This window comes from Pagrus major, chromosome 20 (assembly GCF_040436345.1).
Source record: "Pagrus major chromosome 20, Pma_NU_1.0".
Taxonomy (NCBI): Eukaryota; Metazoa; Chordata; class Actinopteri; order Spariformes; family Sparidae; genus Pagrus; species Pagrus major.
In genome coordinates this window covers 7293481-7311879 of record NC_133234.1, presented here as the reverse complement: position 1 = coordinate 7311879, position 18399 = coordinate 7293481, and the positions used below count along the sequence as shown (strand labels likewise).

Sequence of the window (18399 nt, the reverse complement as noted above, 5' to 3'; positions counted from 1 at the left end):
ATATCCATTATGACCTGGACCTTCACTGAACTAAAATGACATTGTGTTTGGCCCTGATGCAGGCTGATGATATCAGGAGCTTACAGACAATGCATGCAGCTCATTATTTTTAATTATCCCCACCTTCTCAGTCCTCTCCCTGTGAACCTTTGTTGATGCTACCACCGTGTGTCAACAACAGTTTGCTCTCCTCAAAACTTTCGGTGCCACCACTCTCCAACTCGAAACCTTTTGTTTCCTGTTTAATGATCCCACTCTCCATACCGACTGATCTTTTTAATTGCGTCCCTTTGGACTCACAGAACTTTCTGTCCATCCTCCAGTGTGTAACATAATCCTATGCTGCCTTCCAGACACAGCCATCACTACTCAACTGATACTGCTGGGGTTCCTTGTGGTCACAGGCTCAACTTCCCCCCAGCTCGCTGTGTTATTGGATATTCCTGTTCAATACTGTGTTGGAGCTACCACAGACTTTCACATTCTGGCAGGGTATTCCTTAGAAATACATTCAGATTGGATGATTCTGCAGCACATGATTTATGCCCAATGTCAGTATTCAGAGCCAAAGCGGGGAAGCAGTTTGCCCTTTGCTCAGTGAGGTATAAAGTAAAGGTTTGGAGGTTGGGCTGGTGGATGAGCACTGACTTTCATGCAAGAGATAGTAGTTTGCTTACCATGACAGTCCACAGACTTACTGCAGTACCTCCATAAAGGTGGTAAAAGGTGTGTGTTAGTATTGTTTAATAATGCATATTTTAGTCCTTGAATCCTGGCATGTCTCCATTATTGGAGACTGGTATTTTAAAAAGTATTACCTATATATTTTTATTAAATTCTGTTGTAATATTTATGTTCCTCAGCGGGTAAAACATAATGAATTTGATGACCCCCTGACCTTTCCTGTAGTGCCACCATATTGCCAAATATTTCTACTTTCACACATCTAACACTAATTCTAATACCACCTGCTATGGTATACATGGTATACATTAATCTGTTAATGGATTAATCATATCATAGTGTAAAGGTAGCTGTAGAGCTGAGATATTTGAGATTCTTTGTGTTTTGCTGGCTGCTATTTATCTGTTTTCACAGCTTTTATCAGATTCTGCTTCGAAACTCCAGCTTTTGACCAGCATAAAGGAGTAAAGTTAAAAACCTGCACCTCACTGTTGTTGTTTGCCCTGCACTCGCTTTTCCTATGTGTCGGCTGCATGGCCATGCTGACCCAGCTGCATTATGGGTCAGAGGGATGAATGAGCATGTGGCGGCTAATGCGATAAAAGACGGACGGGTCGTTTGTCCCCACAGCCTGTGTGCACTGATACAAACACACACACACACACACACACGCACACATACATAGATGAAAAGCACTATTTTCCTTTCAGCTCACACACACACACACACACACACACACACACACACACACACACACACACACACACACACACATATACATAGATGAAAAGCACTATTTTCCTTTCAGCTCACACACACATACACATGCACACACACACACACACACACTTGGATGACAAACAGTCTGTTCTGTGTAACATAGTTAACCAGGCTGGATGCAGGGTGCTGACTGTGGATGCATTAATCTATAATATACTCTATGTGGGTGTGTGTTTGTGTGTATGCATGCAGCCCACATATCTGTGTCATTGTGAGTGTGTGTGTGTGTGTGTGTGGTATCAGTATAATCTGTGTTTGATCTCATCATTGATCGGTGTCACATAGCTCGGGCTGGCATTTAACCTAACCACATTAGGAAAGCCCACTTTGACCCCTGTGGTCAATAAAACTCATGGCCGATGTATCACAATGTCCTCACATTCACTAAGTCTGAAGCTGGAATCTCCATCCTCCTCTTAGTCAGCCTCCCATTCTCTCAGCATCTACATCTGTTGTCTCTTTTTTGCCTCATCCAGTCTCTTTAAAGGGCCTATCATGAGCCCTTGCTAACAAGCTGAACATTTTCCAACACGCCTTGCAAACAGATCTTTGGTAAACAGGATGATAAGGCAGAAATGACCTTTTCCACAGGTAGGCTTTGCAAGAAAAGGGCTCCTTTTTCCTCTTGCATACACTTTTTGATAGTGAAGTGATAGTGGAAGAGATAAACGTGCATCACTCTGTCAGAGGAATTTATAAATTTGAATGGGATAATGAGGTCACTGGAGAAAAGCTGGAGAAATAAATGTTTATTTTTTAGCTTGTTGTTACTGTTAGCTTCTGACTCTTGACATTGGCATGCAAGCTGTTGTCTTCTGTCTTTGTTGTATTCCTTAACTGTTGCCCTCTACATGGTTCGAGAGAGCGTCCATGTTGGTGATCCTGCTGAACTGTGTGACACTGGGCATGTTTCATCCCTGTGAGGACATGCACTGCGACTCTGAGAGGTGCAAGATCCTGGAGGTAAGACAGTTTTTGATTTGATATGTTACGGATTAAAATGTATGTGTTTTCTCTTCACACTTACTTGTTGGAGAGATAGGGAGATATGTACGTAAGGGGCTGGCAATATGTAAGTGATAACACACAAAGTGAAAACACTGGTTGAAGCTGAGCCAAAGAATGCAGAGTCCATTATTTTCCAGATATCTGGATACAGTCTAAAAAATTTTTTTTAGTTTTTTTTTATTAATACAATGACATTTTATTGACGATTTATTTGGTCATGAAACGGTTATGACAAAGTCCATTTTTTTAAAATATAAAAAGAATGTTAATGCCATTTATGTGTAATCACATGTAGATTGTATTCATGTCTCATCATTTTAAGACTGTGGTGTTAATAGTACCAAAAGTCATTATCCAAGCTGTCTTTGATCACACACAAGTTAGAAGTTTAACTTCAGGGCCTGTGGGTACCGAGTGGGAAAGCATTGAACTTTCATGCAAGTTACCAACGTTTGAGTCCCGTGAGGGACAGTGTTGATTTGGTATTTTTAGACTTAAGTTTACTTTATTTCCAAGTTTTTATGATGTATAAACCTGCTGAATGCACACTGTGTAAACTTTGCTGAGGAATAGTGATTAAAAATGCTCTGTAGCGTGAGGGAAAACAACTTACATTTCGTTGTGCAGCCCTGTGTGACAAATAAATGAAGACTGAACCTTGAAATCAGCACTTCAGGAGTGCTATGGACAGTCACCAGAGCTCAGCTGTTCGCCGAGCTAACATTAGTGGTAGACAACAATGTCTCAACCTACTTTTTAAAACATTTTAAATAAAGTAGAAGTAATGTGCAGGTATGGCAACTAATGTAAAGTAAGTACTTTTTACTTTTGAACAACTTGGAAAGTAATGTAGCCGACAATTTTAACAAGTGATATGTACAAAGTCATTGATTAGATGTTTAAAGCCTCTTGCCCAACACTGCTTGCGCTGCTTACCAAAGGAAATAAACAGCCATGATAACATCAACATGCTTCTTTTAAAGGGGCTCTTAGATTATTTTGTTTTTAACTTTAGTCTTTTAAGAGACAGATTAACATAGAGAAGGTCAATGTCAAAGCAACAGACTTTTAAGCTGCTAATATACTCCAGGGGGCAGAGCCTTTCTGAAAGTGTGCACTTCTATCCCCTTATTTAAAAGCTATTGAGTCTCCCTCTGTCTATGACGCATGCTTTTTACTCAACCTCTGAGTTGGCTGTTGAGAACGGCTAGAACACTTTTGATCCTTGTCCAATATGTTCTAGACAACATGTCAGAAAAACTACTTCTTTTCAATGACAACCCAAATGGTGGTGTGACTTGTTGTTTCGGGTCAAGCTCCAAAAATGCTGGATCCTACATTTCCCATAATGCAATGCAGTCTTCATCCCCCAGTTTGTAACATTGTACTGTTGTTTTCACTCACTGCTTAATACTCCCTAAAGCTTCTAAATTCACTTTGATGAGTAAAAAAGGTGGATGGCTCCTTTAAAGCGTGTTAGTAGTCAGTTTAGTTAGTATAGTCTCTCCAGTGAGACTTAGCATGAAGCAGAAGTACTGTCGCTATGGCTATCTGAAGTTATATACCTTGAACTCTATATTGGAAGCATTGATGCCTTGAACTATGTTCAAGGCTTCCTGTTCAAAGAAACAACACCGAGACATGACAGTGGGACACATTCATCACTAGCATTCATTCATCTTCCTTGATCTTTATTTAATAAGACATGTACAACCCAAGTTAGAGGCCTTCCAGTGGGATGATCAAGAAGAAAAAACACAAACACACATTACAGAGACAACACTCACACGGAAAGATATAACACGAGGAGATAAGGACAACAAATGCGGAGCAATAGCTGGAAAAAATCAGACATTAAACAGTCTGCATGGCAGCTTATGAGACAGCACAAGGGTTATTCAAACACAGCTAAGCAGACGACAGACCACGGGAACAGCAAAACACAGAGTCGTTTTCTAAACCATACCTTTGATAGAGATCTACTGAAACAATATTTTGCAGCAAATCTGGCCTTTGCAGCTCCCTCCATTTGCATTAGCTCTGATTGAAAATAAACAACAACATTGTGTGAAGGCGTTTCCATTATATTATTGACCTCCTTTAACCTAACAAGCACTAATAGAGGAGCCTTGTTCATGCTGTAAAACGCAGAGGATAGAAAATACATTTCTCTGTGTTGGATGAGAGAATCAAGCGGGCTGAGGTGCAGTAGAATAGATCTGTTATCTGACTCTGTTCATCGTGTGCAGTGAAAGGATAATGTGCTGGCAAAGTGGTTCCAAATAGATTGAATCAGAACAGAGTCCCCTTATTTTCTTGTCCACTGACTCAGTGGAATAGAGCAGTTTCACTCCAAAATGACATATCTTTAATTTGACAAAAAATAGAGCCCTACTCCCAGTATATGCTTTCTGATATTTAAGACAATTTAGTAAGTAAGTTATTAAGACTGATAGGACTTTTTTTTTTTAATGTATTCACACCTCCATACCTCCAAATGGATAGACATGATTTCTTTTATGAAGTCCAAGCATTACTTTTTAGAGAAAAGGAAAGTAAAAGAACAGAGAGGAGAGGAACGGTGAGAGGAAAGAAGACAGAAGGAGAGGGGAGTGGAGGCAAGGGGAAAGAGAGGAGAGGAGAGGAGAGGAGAGGAGAGGAGAGGAGAGGAGAGGAGAGGAGAGGAGAGGAGAGGAGAGGAGAGGAGAGGAAATAAAATTAGAGATAAGGAAAGTAAATCGAAGAAGTGCCAAAGGAAGGGAGAGGAAAAGAGAGACAAGGAAAGAAAATGAGAGGAAAGACAGGGAGGTAAAAGGAGAGGGAAATGAGAGGACAGAAAATTAAAGAAAAGAAAGGAAAGGAAAGGAAAGGAAAGGAAAGGGAGAAGGAGGGAAGGAGACAGGAGGAAAAGGAAAGGAAAAACAGAAAGATGGAGAGAAAGGAAGTGAAAAGGAAGGGAAGGACAAGAAAAGGAATGGGCAGTAGAGCAAATGAAAATAAATTAGAGGAAACTAAGGAAGGGGAAATGAGAGGAAAGGAAATTACAGGAAATAAGAGCATAGGAAGGAAGAAAGAAAAAAAAGAAGAAAAAATGAAAAGGAAAGGAGAGTAGAAGAAAGCTAAGGGAAGGAAATGAAAGGTAAAGAGAGCAGAGGACAGCAAAGGAAAGGGAAGGAGAGAAAATGAAAGAAGAACAGAAGAATGGACAGGAAATGAGAGGAAAGGGAAGAATAGGAATAAAAAGGAAAGAAGAGCAGAAGAAAGGAAATGGGAGGGAATGAGAGGAAATAAAAGGATAGCAGAAAATAGGAAAGGGAATTAGATGACAGAAAAGAGAAGGAGAAGAAAGGTGAGGAGAGCAGAGAAAAGGGAAAAAAATGAGAGAAAGGCGGAGGAAAAGAAGTGAGTAGAGAGAGGAGAATATGGCAGGTGAATTCAAAGAAGAGGATGATTTGTAATTTAAAAAGAAGCCAGAGGAGCGGAGGTTTTGAGGCTGCTGTTGCTAGGGCAGCCCGAGCCCAAAGGCTCCGCTCAGGGATATGAAATGTGATTGAATTCAGTGAGTCTCCTCTCTGAAGCGCAGCTGAACATACAGCCTAGAGGTTAAACTCATTCTCATTAATTCCTCGCTTCCTCCATTTCAATGTCCCCGTGACTCTCCACATCGATATGTTAGTAGGTCCTAAAGGAACATGACCTACACACTCACATGCTCTTGTCTGTCTTTAAACCATCTCACACCGTCTGGAACACACACTCCAGTTTTCCCACTTTGAACACACTCTGACGCCTTTCTTTATCACTTTCACATACTCCTGACACATTTTTGCCCCAGTCCCTCCTTACTTCCGATCTTTTTCTTGTCTGAAGAGAGGTTAGTTTGACTTTCAAGACTCAAGGTTTATCTACGATTCAGGGTTGAACAAAAATGTAGTCTGGTAGTGAAGCTGTGGATACCTTTTCCTACCATTACACTAAGTACAACTATAAAATATACATATTTACCATTGATTGAATTATGTCCATCATCCCAATAAAAATCAGTCAAACAAAAATAACAAAAATAAGTTTCCACTTTCATCTTCAGTTTGATGCTACATCATTTTCGAAAAGATAGTCACACAGGCGTATACTGAAAATAAAAATGACGAAAAACTTTACTTGTCGCTTACCACTTGTCAAGAAGAGAGTGTTTGGATGATTCACCGGTGCAAATGATTTGAATGTAATACAAAGTCCCAGAGCAGGTTGCGTCTTGTTGTTTGGTAAGTCCATCAATGGTAAAAATAAATAAATCACTCACAAACAAACAAACAAGAAAATGTAATTAGGTCATTTGTTAGCATCACAAATAGTCTGCGGCATTCTACGTCAAACCCAAAGGCGAATATCGCAAACATGTGATTTTGCAGGGAGCATTGTCCTGCTGGGGGGCCACTGCCATCCAGGAGTGCTGTTGCCATGAAAGGCTGTCCTTGGTCTGCAACATGAACGCCAGAACCCACCGTTTCCCAGCAGAACATTACATTGTAACAAATAATCAATGTCATCATATCACCTCTCAGTGGTTTTCATGTTGTGGTGGAAGTGTCCAAATGCGATGGGATGCTATTGTAAAATATCCCCTAGTGCAACATTCATGTAACCGTGCCCCACAGTTATATGTGCTACATGTGTCTGTGCCCGAGCTCTCAGATCAGTGCTGTGCTTAACATAGCCATGCTAGCATCAGTGCTAATGAGGGGCTCTGCCAGGCCTCTCAATGGCTCTTCTGTCTGATCTGCAGGCTAAATGAGCTCTCATCTCCTGACGCAGCTAATGGCTACTGTAATGGTCACAGGCCACTGTGTAGCAGCAGGGTGGAAAGATGACCCATGCTTTATGTGTCAGCATTGTTGAAAGGTTACCCTGAGGCATTATTTACAATTTGTTTTAATGACTCAGGGCAACCTTTCAACAAATTGAAAGCTGCCTTCAATTCACTTATTTTCAGCCTCATTACAGCTTAGTGGGATAATATTATGATTAATTATCCAATGAATAATTAAATTGGCATTTAATACATTGTATTTTTTCCATTGTCTAGGAGGCTAAATCTGGGTTTTTAAAATTACATTACAGTGAAATCGTTTCATTTAAGGGTTCCTTAAAAATAAATTGTAAAAGCTAAATATAAAATCTAGCGCTATCAAGAGGTCAGAATTTTGTCGCAAACTTGACCAGATTCCTACAATACTAATGACCTTCTCATCAGCCTCAGCTGTACTGTGTTTAGTGCTAACTAGCAAATGGTGGCATGCTAACATGCTAAACTGAAACTGAACCATGACCACAAGAAACATTATACCTGTTGTATGGTAATTGTGAGCATGGTAGTTGATGTTAGCGTTGGCTTAAAGCACCAGTGTTCCTCAGTACAACCTCATAGTACCGTTGGTGTGGCTGTGGACCTTTCCAGATGTTGATGTCAATATTTAAGAGATAACCATTAAAAAGAAAACTAACTTTCTAGACAACAACATAAAGATTCATGATAATCATGATCTTTAATGTGGTAACTGGAGAATTGTGGTCAGGACAGGGCAGTTATTATACTTAAATTAAGAAAGAAATGAACAAATTGCCATCATTATTATTAGGCTACTTCTGGTTGTGCTGCATGTGGTTTGTTCAAGTGGTTTTGGTACCCTAGCAGAATTTGTTGCTCAACTGCTGTGGGTTGGTAAAGTCCTTGTCAAACACTGTACTGTCTTTCTATTTCATAACTTGTATTAAATGTATTAAAAAGTGGAAATCTAAACGCAATATGTGTGTTATGCAGGCTATCACTTTTTTCGTTTGTGAAGGTTTTTTGTAATAAGTGTTATAAAAAATGATGTGCAGGATGTTGTCCTGCATGTCTGTCCTGCATTTTTTGTTAGTTATCAGCCAACATTAATACAGATACAGTATATCTGTGATCTGGTAGACTGTCTACTTAAAGCATACCCCCCTTTTAACACTTGAAAATAAACCTGGACGGAGTGTAGACGAGCCACAGAGGACAGCCCATCAGAGGGCACTCCAGATAAAAGTGACAAAAATGAGGGATAAGTGATGATTTAGCCAATGGAGTAGTTTCAAGGAAATGTCAAACTTGGCTATCATGTAGCAGCTTTAATGTTAAGGATTGTCCCTTTTTTCCCTGAAGGAGAGATTTCAATGGAATACATTCTGCTCCGAATGCTACTGCAAACACTTAACCTTCCATCGTCCCCCCGCAGCTACAGAACAAAACGATGTCTGTGGAAAGCTAATAAATTCATTGGCAATACAATAAGAACACTGGGTTACAGAAAGATACACAGAGAGAGGAAGAAAGAGAGTACGAAGGAGGTAGAGGAGTTGGTAGAAGGAGCCATAAATTTAATTTCCTCGCTGAGATGGAGCTCCTGACATTTGTGTGGAGCCAGAGTGCTGTTGATACATGGAACAAACCTCTCTCTCTCACACACACACACACACGCACTGGTTCACCCCCACGTCAGCCTGGCATGCGCCTGGCGGATGAAGGAACGCCAGATCTTGTGTCTGCGCATGTGTTTGTGTGCAACTGCTGTGAATGGTCGTGATTGAGCTGAAAAGTCTCTCGCACAATATTATCTCCCTCCACCTGTGAGGAGTGGATCTCAACTGAATGGCAGATTACAGTCAGCCCGGCCTATTGTCCCCACCGCACGAGGCATGAAACACCTTCAGCGGCACGTATGGCTGTCCGTCTGCCTGTCTGAGCACATCTGTGTGTGCATGGGTGTGATGAAAGCATCTGACCCCTGTGATAATAGCATTCAGAGTTGTGACAGGCAGAATTAGCATACATAGTGGCTGAGATTTATTTTCGGGAGAGGTTGCAGGGAAATGTTTTCACAGATTTGACAGCACCTGTTTGGGCCCAATAAAAGAAGAACATATACATTTATATATACAACCTCAGATCCTATCTGTTAAGATGTCCTTCAGTTAAATGTGGGGGTAAACACAGCAGCCATGGAGGTGACATTTTTTTTTTTTCTGGCAGTCAGGCTTCAGTAGCTGGGTCTTCCCCTTGAAAATGCACTCCTGCTCAGGAAGCAGTGCACTTATATTTCTGGCAAGAGTGAATACAAAGTTTGTGGCTAGCTTTAGCGGTGAAAGCTTACTGTGCCATGCAGCCGGATTCACAAGATCATGTGATCACGCAAATCCATCTTGCCAGGCTTCAAGCTATGTGCTTGTGTGCTTGTGAACTACTGGCAGCCACAGGCGTACTTTAGGTTTGATGATCAGTTAGAGAAGCGAATAGTTGTCTGAAAACAACAATGGTGGCTTCTCAAGAGCTTGGCCCGCTATATCATCAGTTATATCAGAACTGGGGAGTATATCTCATTGAAAGAAGAACAAAGAACTGCACTGAAGGCTTTTCCCAATAGAAAATAAATTGTCTTCTCTCAACCTTGCTTCGGCAAGAGTTTGATTTACTTATTGGTTCAGCTGGTGGCAGTGCTCAGCGTTCGTTGATCTGGTTGGTTGAAGTTAACCTGTGATAGATGGTGATGGTTTGGTCCTACATCTGTCAATATTTGTTTTCCTAACGGTTTCTTGTTGAAATTTCCCAGATGGTCAGGTCACATGAGAACCATACAGACAAAGAAAACATCCCCTGAACAGGAAAAACTAACTTGTCTAAATTACCTCTGGGATTTGCCGAGGGCTCCAGCAAAAAATAAATAAAAATATAAACTGCTTTATGAATTGTTAATAAGTCAATTATAAGCCATTAATAGCCAACCGTTTAGTTGCCATGTTGTAAAAAATCCATTCAACAGATCGATGGAATGATTGCTATCTTCTGGATTTCTATCTGGAGGATTTGATGCAAAATCCATTAACTAGCAACATGTTAAACATATGTGAATAGATTATCAACACTTATAACAGCATTATTACCAAAACGAAAGGAAAAAACATTAGCCAAAAGGCCTCTTCCCAGCCTAGTGAGCTTTTTTTCTCATTGACTGTTTGTGACTGATTTTTGAAGCATTATTAACCAATTTAGCCCTTAGTTACAACTTATAAACCTTTATAAAGAGTGACTTATTAGAAAATGCTATCAGAATTAATGAACAGATGAATATCAATATTCAATTTATTATACATAAGACAAAGAAGAAGAGTAAATATGTGAAATTGGGGAGCTGGAACGCGAGAGTGCTTGGGCATTTTTGATGGATCAATGATCAAAATAGTTGAAGACTGGTTATCTGACAATCAATAAATCATTTAATTAGCAAAAAACAATAACTACCAAGGACCTCCCTCCTGAAATCTCCATGCTGAAATGCCATGACATTAGACTTTATTGACTGGTGAATAAATCCCTGCTTACACCCGGTCTATAGAGATCAGAGGTCAGGGTCACCCAGGAGATGATTGGCTTTCAGGGTGTTCCTGAGGGGCAGTTACCTGCACGTCCCCTTAAGTAGTCTGTAACCTCAGCTGCCTGCACTCATGTGCAGAAACACACGGCGATATCTGCATCATGAACAGGTATGTGTCTGATCTGCAGATCTTCACACTTCACTTCACACTTGGGCACCATACTATATCTAATAACTGCTTTTGACACTTGTAGTGAGCCACATCAAGTCATTAGGGAGTGCTTTAAGTGCACTCAGCATTAGTGATTAAGTGCACTTAGAACATAAAGGCTCTGCTCAGAAGGTGATGAGAGGGCGTGTAATGTTGGCACTCGCTTGATAACACGCAATGCAGCTCGCTGTGCTCGCTGATGTCTGTGTGTGTCTGGTGGACACGTGTGTTTACACTTGTTCTCAGGCAATGTGAGAAGCAACATGGGCGTTCACACACGCACGCACACACACATGCACGCACGCACGTACGCACAGGGCTGTAAAGCCGGTGTGTGGTGTCACTGTTTAGGCTGAGAGGTTTGCGCAGGACTGAATACACATGTAGGGAGAGGGGGAACAAAGCTGTCTAGATGTATTATGTGTGTCCATGCGGTGTAATTGTGTGTGACATACATACAATCCAAAGTTACTATTAGCAAGACCATGAAATATGACACATACCTTTTACACACAAGCGTGCACACACATGAATGTACCATTACCCACACACACACACACTCACACTCAGCTGTGCACACAGTGAGATACTGCGGGAGACGTAATCACAGTAACTGAGGAGTGATACGGAGAGACGGAGTAAGTGGGAGAAAAAGATAAGAGGAAGATAAAGATGAGAGAGATGGAAGTGGTAGACGGGAGGAGGGGGAGGACGAGGAGGGGGAGGAGGAATGCCAGTAGCTCACATACAGCAGGAATCCCGTCCAGCAGTTACTGCAGGGAGACAAGAGTGGGAGAGGAGATAAGGATGGCACAGGGCAAAATACAGTGTGTATCTTACTATGTCTTTTTCTTCTGAAAAAAGGTGATGAAAAATTTAAGTTTACTCGAATTGGAAAATGAAACAAAATTGAGTATGTGTCTCTAAAAGGAAAAGGTGATGAGAAGCTAGACAGCAGTCTCTATCTCTGGTCAGTGGTAGGCATCATATTCTCTGACTGTAGAATGACACAGGTGTATCTTCTATGACATCACCTTTAGGTTAATAAAGGGATAACTTAAGCCTGCATTCGGTACATGGCTTGCCATCATCTTTGCCGGTCACATAAATGTAATTTTTAACATCAAAGGCAAAGATCCATGCTACCGTCCATGCTATGGACATCACTTTTTTATTTTATTGTGGTACTTTCTGGTGGTATAAGCATATAGCATCTATTTTACAGTATGAATTCAATGGCAGATATAGTGCCCTAGAAAATTGCAAACTGAGAGGACCTTAGCTACGATCTATCACAACATGGTGTATCACAGAGCAAAGAATGTTTATAGCAAAGAATGTTTATAGCAAAAATTGCCAAAATAAGTATTTGTCAATTCCATCCAAAATAATCGATATGAGTGATGGCTATACTTTATATACCTCGAGATTTCAAAATCTCCTCAAATGCACTTCATAAACGTTAGGACTGGTTGACAAAATCAAATATCACAATGTTTTTGACCAAATAGGTCCTACTTCGATATCAATATTGCCACAATATTGTAGGGATGACTATTGGTACTGTCGTGAAATACACAATACACAATGAGATTTTTGATAAATGGTCATCAGTAATGTGGATATCACGACTAAGTGGGTGAAGGCAAGTATTACAACAAGCAGAACAGTTTGGTAAATTCAGAAAATTACATCACTTTACTCTAATGCAGGCTTTAAAACCAGGGAAAGACAACACTTACGCCATATCCTGAAATAACGATATCCAAGATCTAGTCTCTTCAAATATGTTGTCTGATGTCATGATAACAATATATATCGTATATTGCCTGGCTCTTATCAATGTTTTCTGATTTACTGCCTCAATGTGTTGGAGTTAACCATGCAACACTAGATGTAAATTGACATTAATCAATATTTTTATACTATCTCTGACTCTATATAATATAAAAAATACAACATGTTTGCTAATAGTGGCAAAGTCACCCAACTATGCAGCCCTACTGCAGTTGTTGGCCATCGAGCTCATCAAACACATGAGCTAACTAGCTAGTGAAAAACGTTGGACATTTAGCAGCTAAGCTAGCCCCAGAATTGACAAAGCTAAAGGAACAACGTCCTTGTTATGAAGCTCAATACAGCATGGTGTAGCCTAAATTTAAATTGCTAGCAATACTACATAACTGAGCTTACTGATATCAGGGACCTTGTTTAGCAGCCCAGAATGGATAATAAAACCTTGAAGCTGGTGTTACTCCAAGACCATTTTAATATTGTTTATTGCTTTTTATTAAGTCAGGGTTACATTCACTCATGCATTGTTTGCTGGTGGCTTTCTATGGTTGTCAGGGGCACATACCAAGACAATACAAAAGCTACTTAAAAGTCAGTTTCTATGTTTTTTCTGCCCCTACATGAAAAATAGATCCATGCACTGTAGTACAAATCAATTTAAACAATACAGTGCACAAGTTGACATGTCAAGCTTTGAAAAGCATCAGTGTAAATATCATAGTTAATGATGGCTGAGGCCTATTTAGTGACTTCAGTTTCAGGGTCCTGGTGTTGTGCATGCTGGCTCACAGTCGTGACTCTTTGGGACTAGAAAGAAGCCATGCTTTTCCGACTATGACAAGCCAACATCTCTGCTGTAAGAAGGCATATGATGTGCATCATTTGGATATCTAAATCCACTGACATTTTGCCCCCAGTGATTAATCCTGTGCCCACAGTTTATGGCTTGAAGCTTTTACAATTGCTTATAAACAGCGAGTGTCTAGTGAGTCTTTCCAGGGTTCGTCTGGTGCACAGGAAGTGAAGGCTTTTCCATTTCTGGCAGCAGCAACTGGTTTGTTTGGCATAAATATAGAAGCATGAGCCGCGTTACCTGCCACCTACACAAAATCAAAAGACAAAGACTTTACAGTACTGCCAACATTGTTTCATTGACAAATGGTAGCACATTTCAAAACCACACCACAGCAATGAGCACAATAAGCAACACATGCAAAACCTGAATGAAACGTTGTCCCTTTTAAACAGTTTTTGAGTTATGATGCACTGATTACAGGGTTTTGGTTTGCCAAACAACAATGCATAACCACTCCTTTCATTATCTAATCCACCACTTAATTTTGCTTCAACATTATGTTTGCATTAATTCATCCCTCACTGTTTTAAAGAGATTTAGATTGCATTGACTCAACACAAGTTCTCTGCTGTCGTTTGTTGGCCTATTTCACACATTTGTGACTGTCACACCCAAAGAAAGCCAATTTCGTGTGGCTTGACTGAACTAGGATTAGGCTGGATGATATTTCATAATTAACTTTTCAGTTTTGTTTTCACATAATGTGGAAGTCTCATTATTCTTTGGAGATATTCCAAAAGTTGGAGAAAATGTTCCAATGGACTTAAAACATTGTGCTCCTCAGTAAATCTCTTCAAGAGGAGAGAAAGCAGTGGAGGGTAGAAATTAGGGAATGTGTGAGCAGTGAGCCGTTCAGCACAGGTCACTGGTGTCTATTCGCTCTGAGTCAGGGGTGTGTGTGTGTGTGTGTGTGTGTGTGTGTGTGTGTGTGTGTGTGTGTGTTAGGCTTCTCTGGTCTCCACATGGACATACAGCCAGTGAACCATGGTGACAACATACACACACACATTTCCATTTTGGTAAATAGTCAGCTTGTTGTCGTCAAGAAACCTTGGAGACCTCAGCCTGTGATTGATGTGGTATCTACAGAGCTCTATGTTTAGATATCAAATCCAATCCATGTTCATCAGAATCACGCAGCATGTTTCACGCTCCACCGATGTGTGACGCAAGTTTGGGGAAATCGATATCCTGTTACAGAGGCTGTATTACCATGTGCTGCTACACCAGTATGCTTCACTGGGAATGCCTCAGGCCAGCATGTACTGTTGACTTTGATGAATTTAAAAGTCTGCTGCTCAGAATGTGTGCACACATGTGGAAAAGAGGGAAGGTTGAGCTGGCTGACATCAGCTCAATGTCAAATTTTTAAAAGCCCCAGAAGGGTTGGTCCCATGTTGTATGCATGTACTGTATCTATTCACGCACTTGAATGTAATCAGTGTGCGAAAAATATGTATTTATGTGTTTGAAGTTGTGTGTGTGTGATAGTATAGATATAGTCCCAATCACCCTGAGTCTTAAGGGGATTCCTTATAATATGGGCTCAGCGGGCATGCTGGCTTTAGCTAATGCAAAATAGATGAGTAATTACTTCCCAGCAGAGACAAGAGGAACGTCTCCTTCATTAAACAAAAGTGAACAGAGATACAACGATGGAGTATGAAGGGAGAAAGCAATGCAGTCATTTTATGCTCAGCATGGTGGTAAACATTTCTGCTGTTCTCTATTTCACACAACACTCGTTCTCTCAGTCATGCACTTTGATTCGGAACATCTGTCAATAGTTTGATTTTCTGGTTATTTTTCCAAGGGACTGTTGATGTGCCTTGTTATCTATCGTTCAAAATGTGCAAAGCATCGTCTGAAGAGCTGATTACTTACAAGTGCAGGGTGCGTCCCTGATGTTGTAACAGGGCTTTCATATCCAGGCAGACAGAAACTATTCACACATACTTAACAGTGGATATCATGTGCATACTTATCTCGTGCGGTCGGTCATAGCGCCTGCAGTACTGCTGATGCCGCACCAAACCTCCTGTCCATCTCACGTTCCATTTATCCGTCACTCATGAACAAGACCCTGAAAAACCTAAACTCCTTTGCTGGGGGCAGGACCTCATCCCCCAAGCATTTTCCAGCACAGAACTGTAGCATCAGACTCGGAGGTGCTGACCCCTCATCCCAACTGCTTCACACTCAGCTGCAAACCGCCATAAAGTACAAAAATATACTTTTCAAACATATATTTGATCTCATACAAGTAGCACAAGACAATAGAGTTTTAGAGAAATATATTCATCTGGATTCTTGCTGAGAGCCAGATAGGGCTGGGCGATGAAACGATCTCGATCATTTTCATGATAAAATTTTCCACGATAACGATGATAAATTTATGACATTTATTTTCGACAGTTATTTTTGAGTCCGTTTTCCTTTACCTAGAAAACACTACACCAACAGCCAATCACACAGCAGAGAAACAGATGCATGTGGTTGATGCATGTTTCCGGCCCCTCCCACTCACAACTACTCAGAGTGACGGTGAACACCTGTGCGTTTAGCCGACACACGACAATTAGCGGTCCGACTAGCGAAACCGAGTGCGAGGAAACTGACAAAGACGAAGAAAGGTCATACCACTTCGGTTATTTGGAAATAGTTCGGCTACCTGAAGTCTGACAAAGGACAGACCACCATTAGGTGCAAAATGTGTCGGCGACCAGTCCTCAGCAGAACTGGAAACACCACCAACCTCTTCCGTCATCTCAGAAGGTAGCGTCCCAAACAGTACTCCGAGAGCATGAGTTAGCGCTGTCATGCTAGCGTCAGCCTGCCCTCCTCTAGCCACCAGCCCAGCCCCACTGCTGCTACTAGTCAAACTTCAGTTCAACCAACAGGTGCCGCTGCTTTTTCAGACATTACCCCATATGAGCAGAAACCGAAGCGAGACAAAGACATAACCAGCGCAGTTACGTACTGTATCGATAATATATGATGCCTATAAGCACGGTTGAAAAATCAGCTCTACGCAGAGTGTAGGGTAAAGTTAGAGCAGCTCAGAGATGTCCGAACCACATCAGGTCTTACAGAACAGGAGGCATTAAAGCTGAACTGAACAACTACCTGCAAGCTCAAGAATGTGCAATAGTCAAAGAATACAGCAGCATAATCATTCTCAATATGTACCTTTTTATTTTATTTTCTTTAATCCATGTTCAGTTCAGTATACTACCTCTAAAATGTTTGAGACACGTTTGAAACAAGCAATTTGTTGAACATATTCATCATTTTATTTATTCAGTGTTTAGCATAAAGCCATTTGGTTGGTTGGTTCTGTTGAGTGTTGGTCACCTATTCATTCTGACAATAAATAATTGTATTTTATAAACCATAATTAACCTTCTGGTTTGTTTTGGGTTCTGTCCTAAGGAAAATACTCTTAAAACTGTCAATTCAACATTATTATTGTTAAATATACTGTATATCGTGATAATTATCGACATCGATCAATATAAAAAAACAGATAACAGATAATATCAGATGAGATTATCCCCTTTATGTCTATGTTTTATACTGAATTGGAGCCTAGATAAGATTAGCCTAGCCTAGCATATAGACTGGAAGCAGAAGGAAATGGCTAGCTCCGTCCATAGTTATAAAATACACCTGCCTAAAGCACTTATTTATTGTATCCCAATATTTAATCTGGACATAAACAGATTTAAAAAAAGCAACAATATGGTGGTTTAACAGTGAGTTCAGAGCTGCAGGTTGCACTCACTTCCTGGAGTCTCTGCTTGTTGCCAGACTGCCTCATAGTGACATATCTTTTAATGGGTTTGGCAACACTGAATCCATCTTAATTGCAATGTCTTTGCCAACACTTAGAAGTCATCCAAAGTTGGATTTGAAGTTGTTGGATTTGACCTGAATGAAGTTTTTATTATATTTCTCTACCTGAAATATATCTATATACTGTATAGTATGGTAAAGTATAGGAAGTATAATATATACTGTATGTACTGTGTACTTCCACCATTTAACCATCTTTTTTGGGGACATTTTTGTCACTACATTAGCAACTCTAACAAGTTGGTCCAGCACCTGCACACTGAAGGTTAGAACTGTAGAGAATAGCATGAATGTGTATTTTACCCTCTTTATGAGGCTCAAAGTAAAAAGAAGTAGTTGGTCATATAATGTGTCTTGGTGGTAGTACATGTCTGTCACACACACTCCCAAGGTCAAGGACTACAGTGGTTTGGGCCTTATAAACTGGAGGAAGGCATCAGGTAATGATCGATTAAGAGGGATTGATCATCACCTGGTAGAGAGTCAACACAATACCTGCAATTTGCTCTCTGTAGTTATGATATTTTCCCTGCTTTGTCACCCACTTTTTAATGATATGACCACATTCATAGACCCTATTTTTATTTTATTTTAATGTATTGGTTTTTAACATTTCCTGCAGCAAGTGCAGTTGGGGTTAAAGAAATTATGCAAAGGCAGAATATCCCACTGGGGCTGCACAATTAATGAAAATATTATCAGAATGGCTACATTTAATCCACAACATTCTGATAAAGGTCAAGTGAGTGACAAAACAGCATTATAATGAAATGCTGTAGTGCTGCAGGGATACTCTGGCCTACAAAGCTTTTTCT

The 18399-nt window shown here is 40.4% G+C and overlaps 1 protein-coding gene across 1 annotated transcript in view; it reads left to right on the top strand.

Moving 5' to 3' along the window:
* The window catches only part of cacna1g (calcium channel, voltage-dependent, T type, alpha 1G subunit), a 268885-nt gene that overhangs the window by 92895 nt on the left and 157591 nt on the right, over nt 1-18399 (top strand). Inside the window, exon 2 of the mRNA XM_073490161.1 lies at nt 2316-2427. Within this exon, the coding sequence (XP_073346262.1) occupies nt 2316-2427 (112 nt within the window). The remainder of the gene's footprint in view (nt 1-2315; nt 2428-18399) is intronic.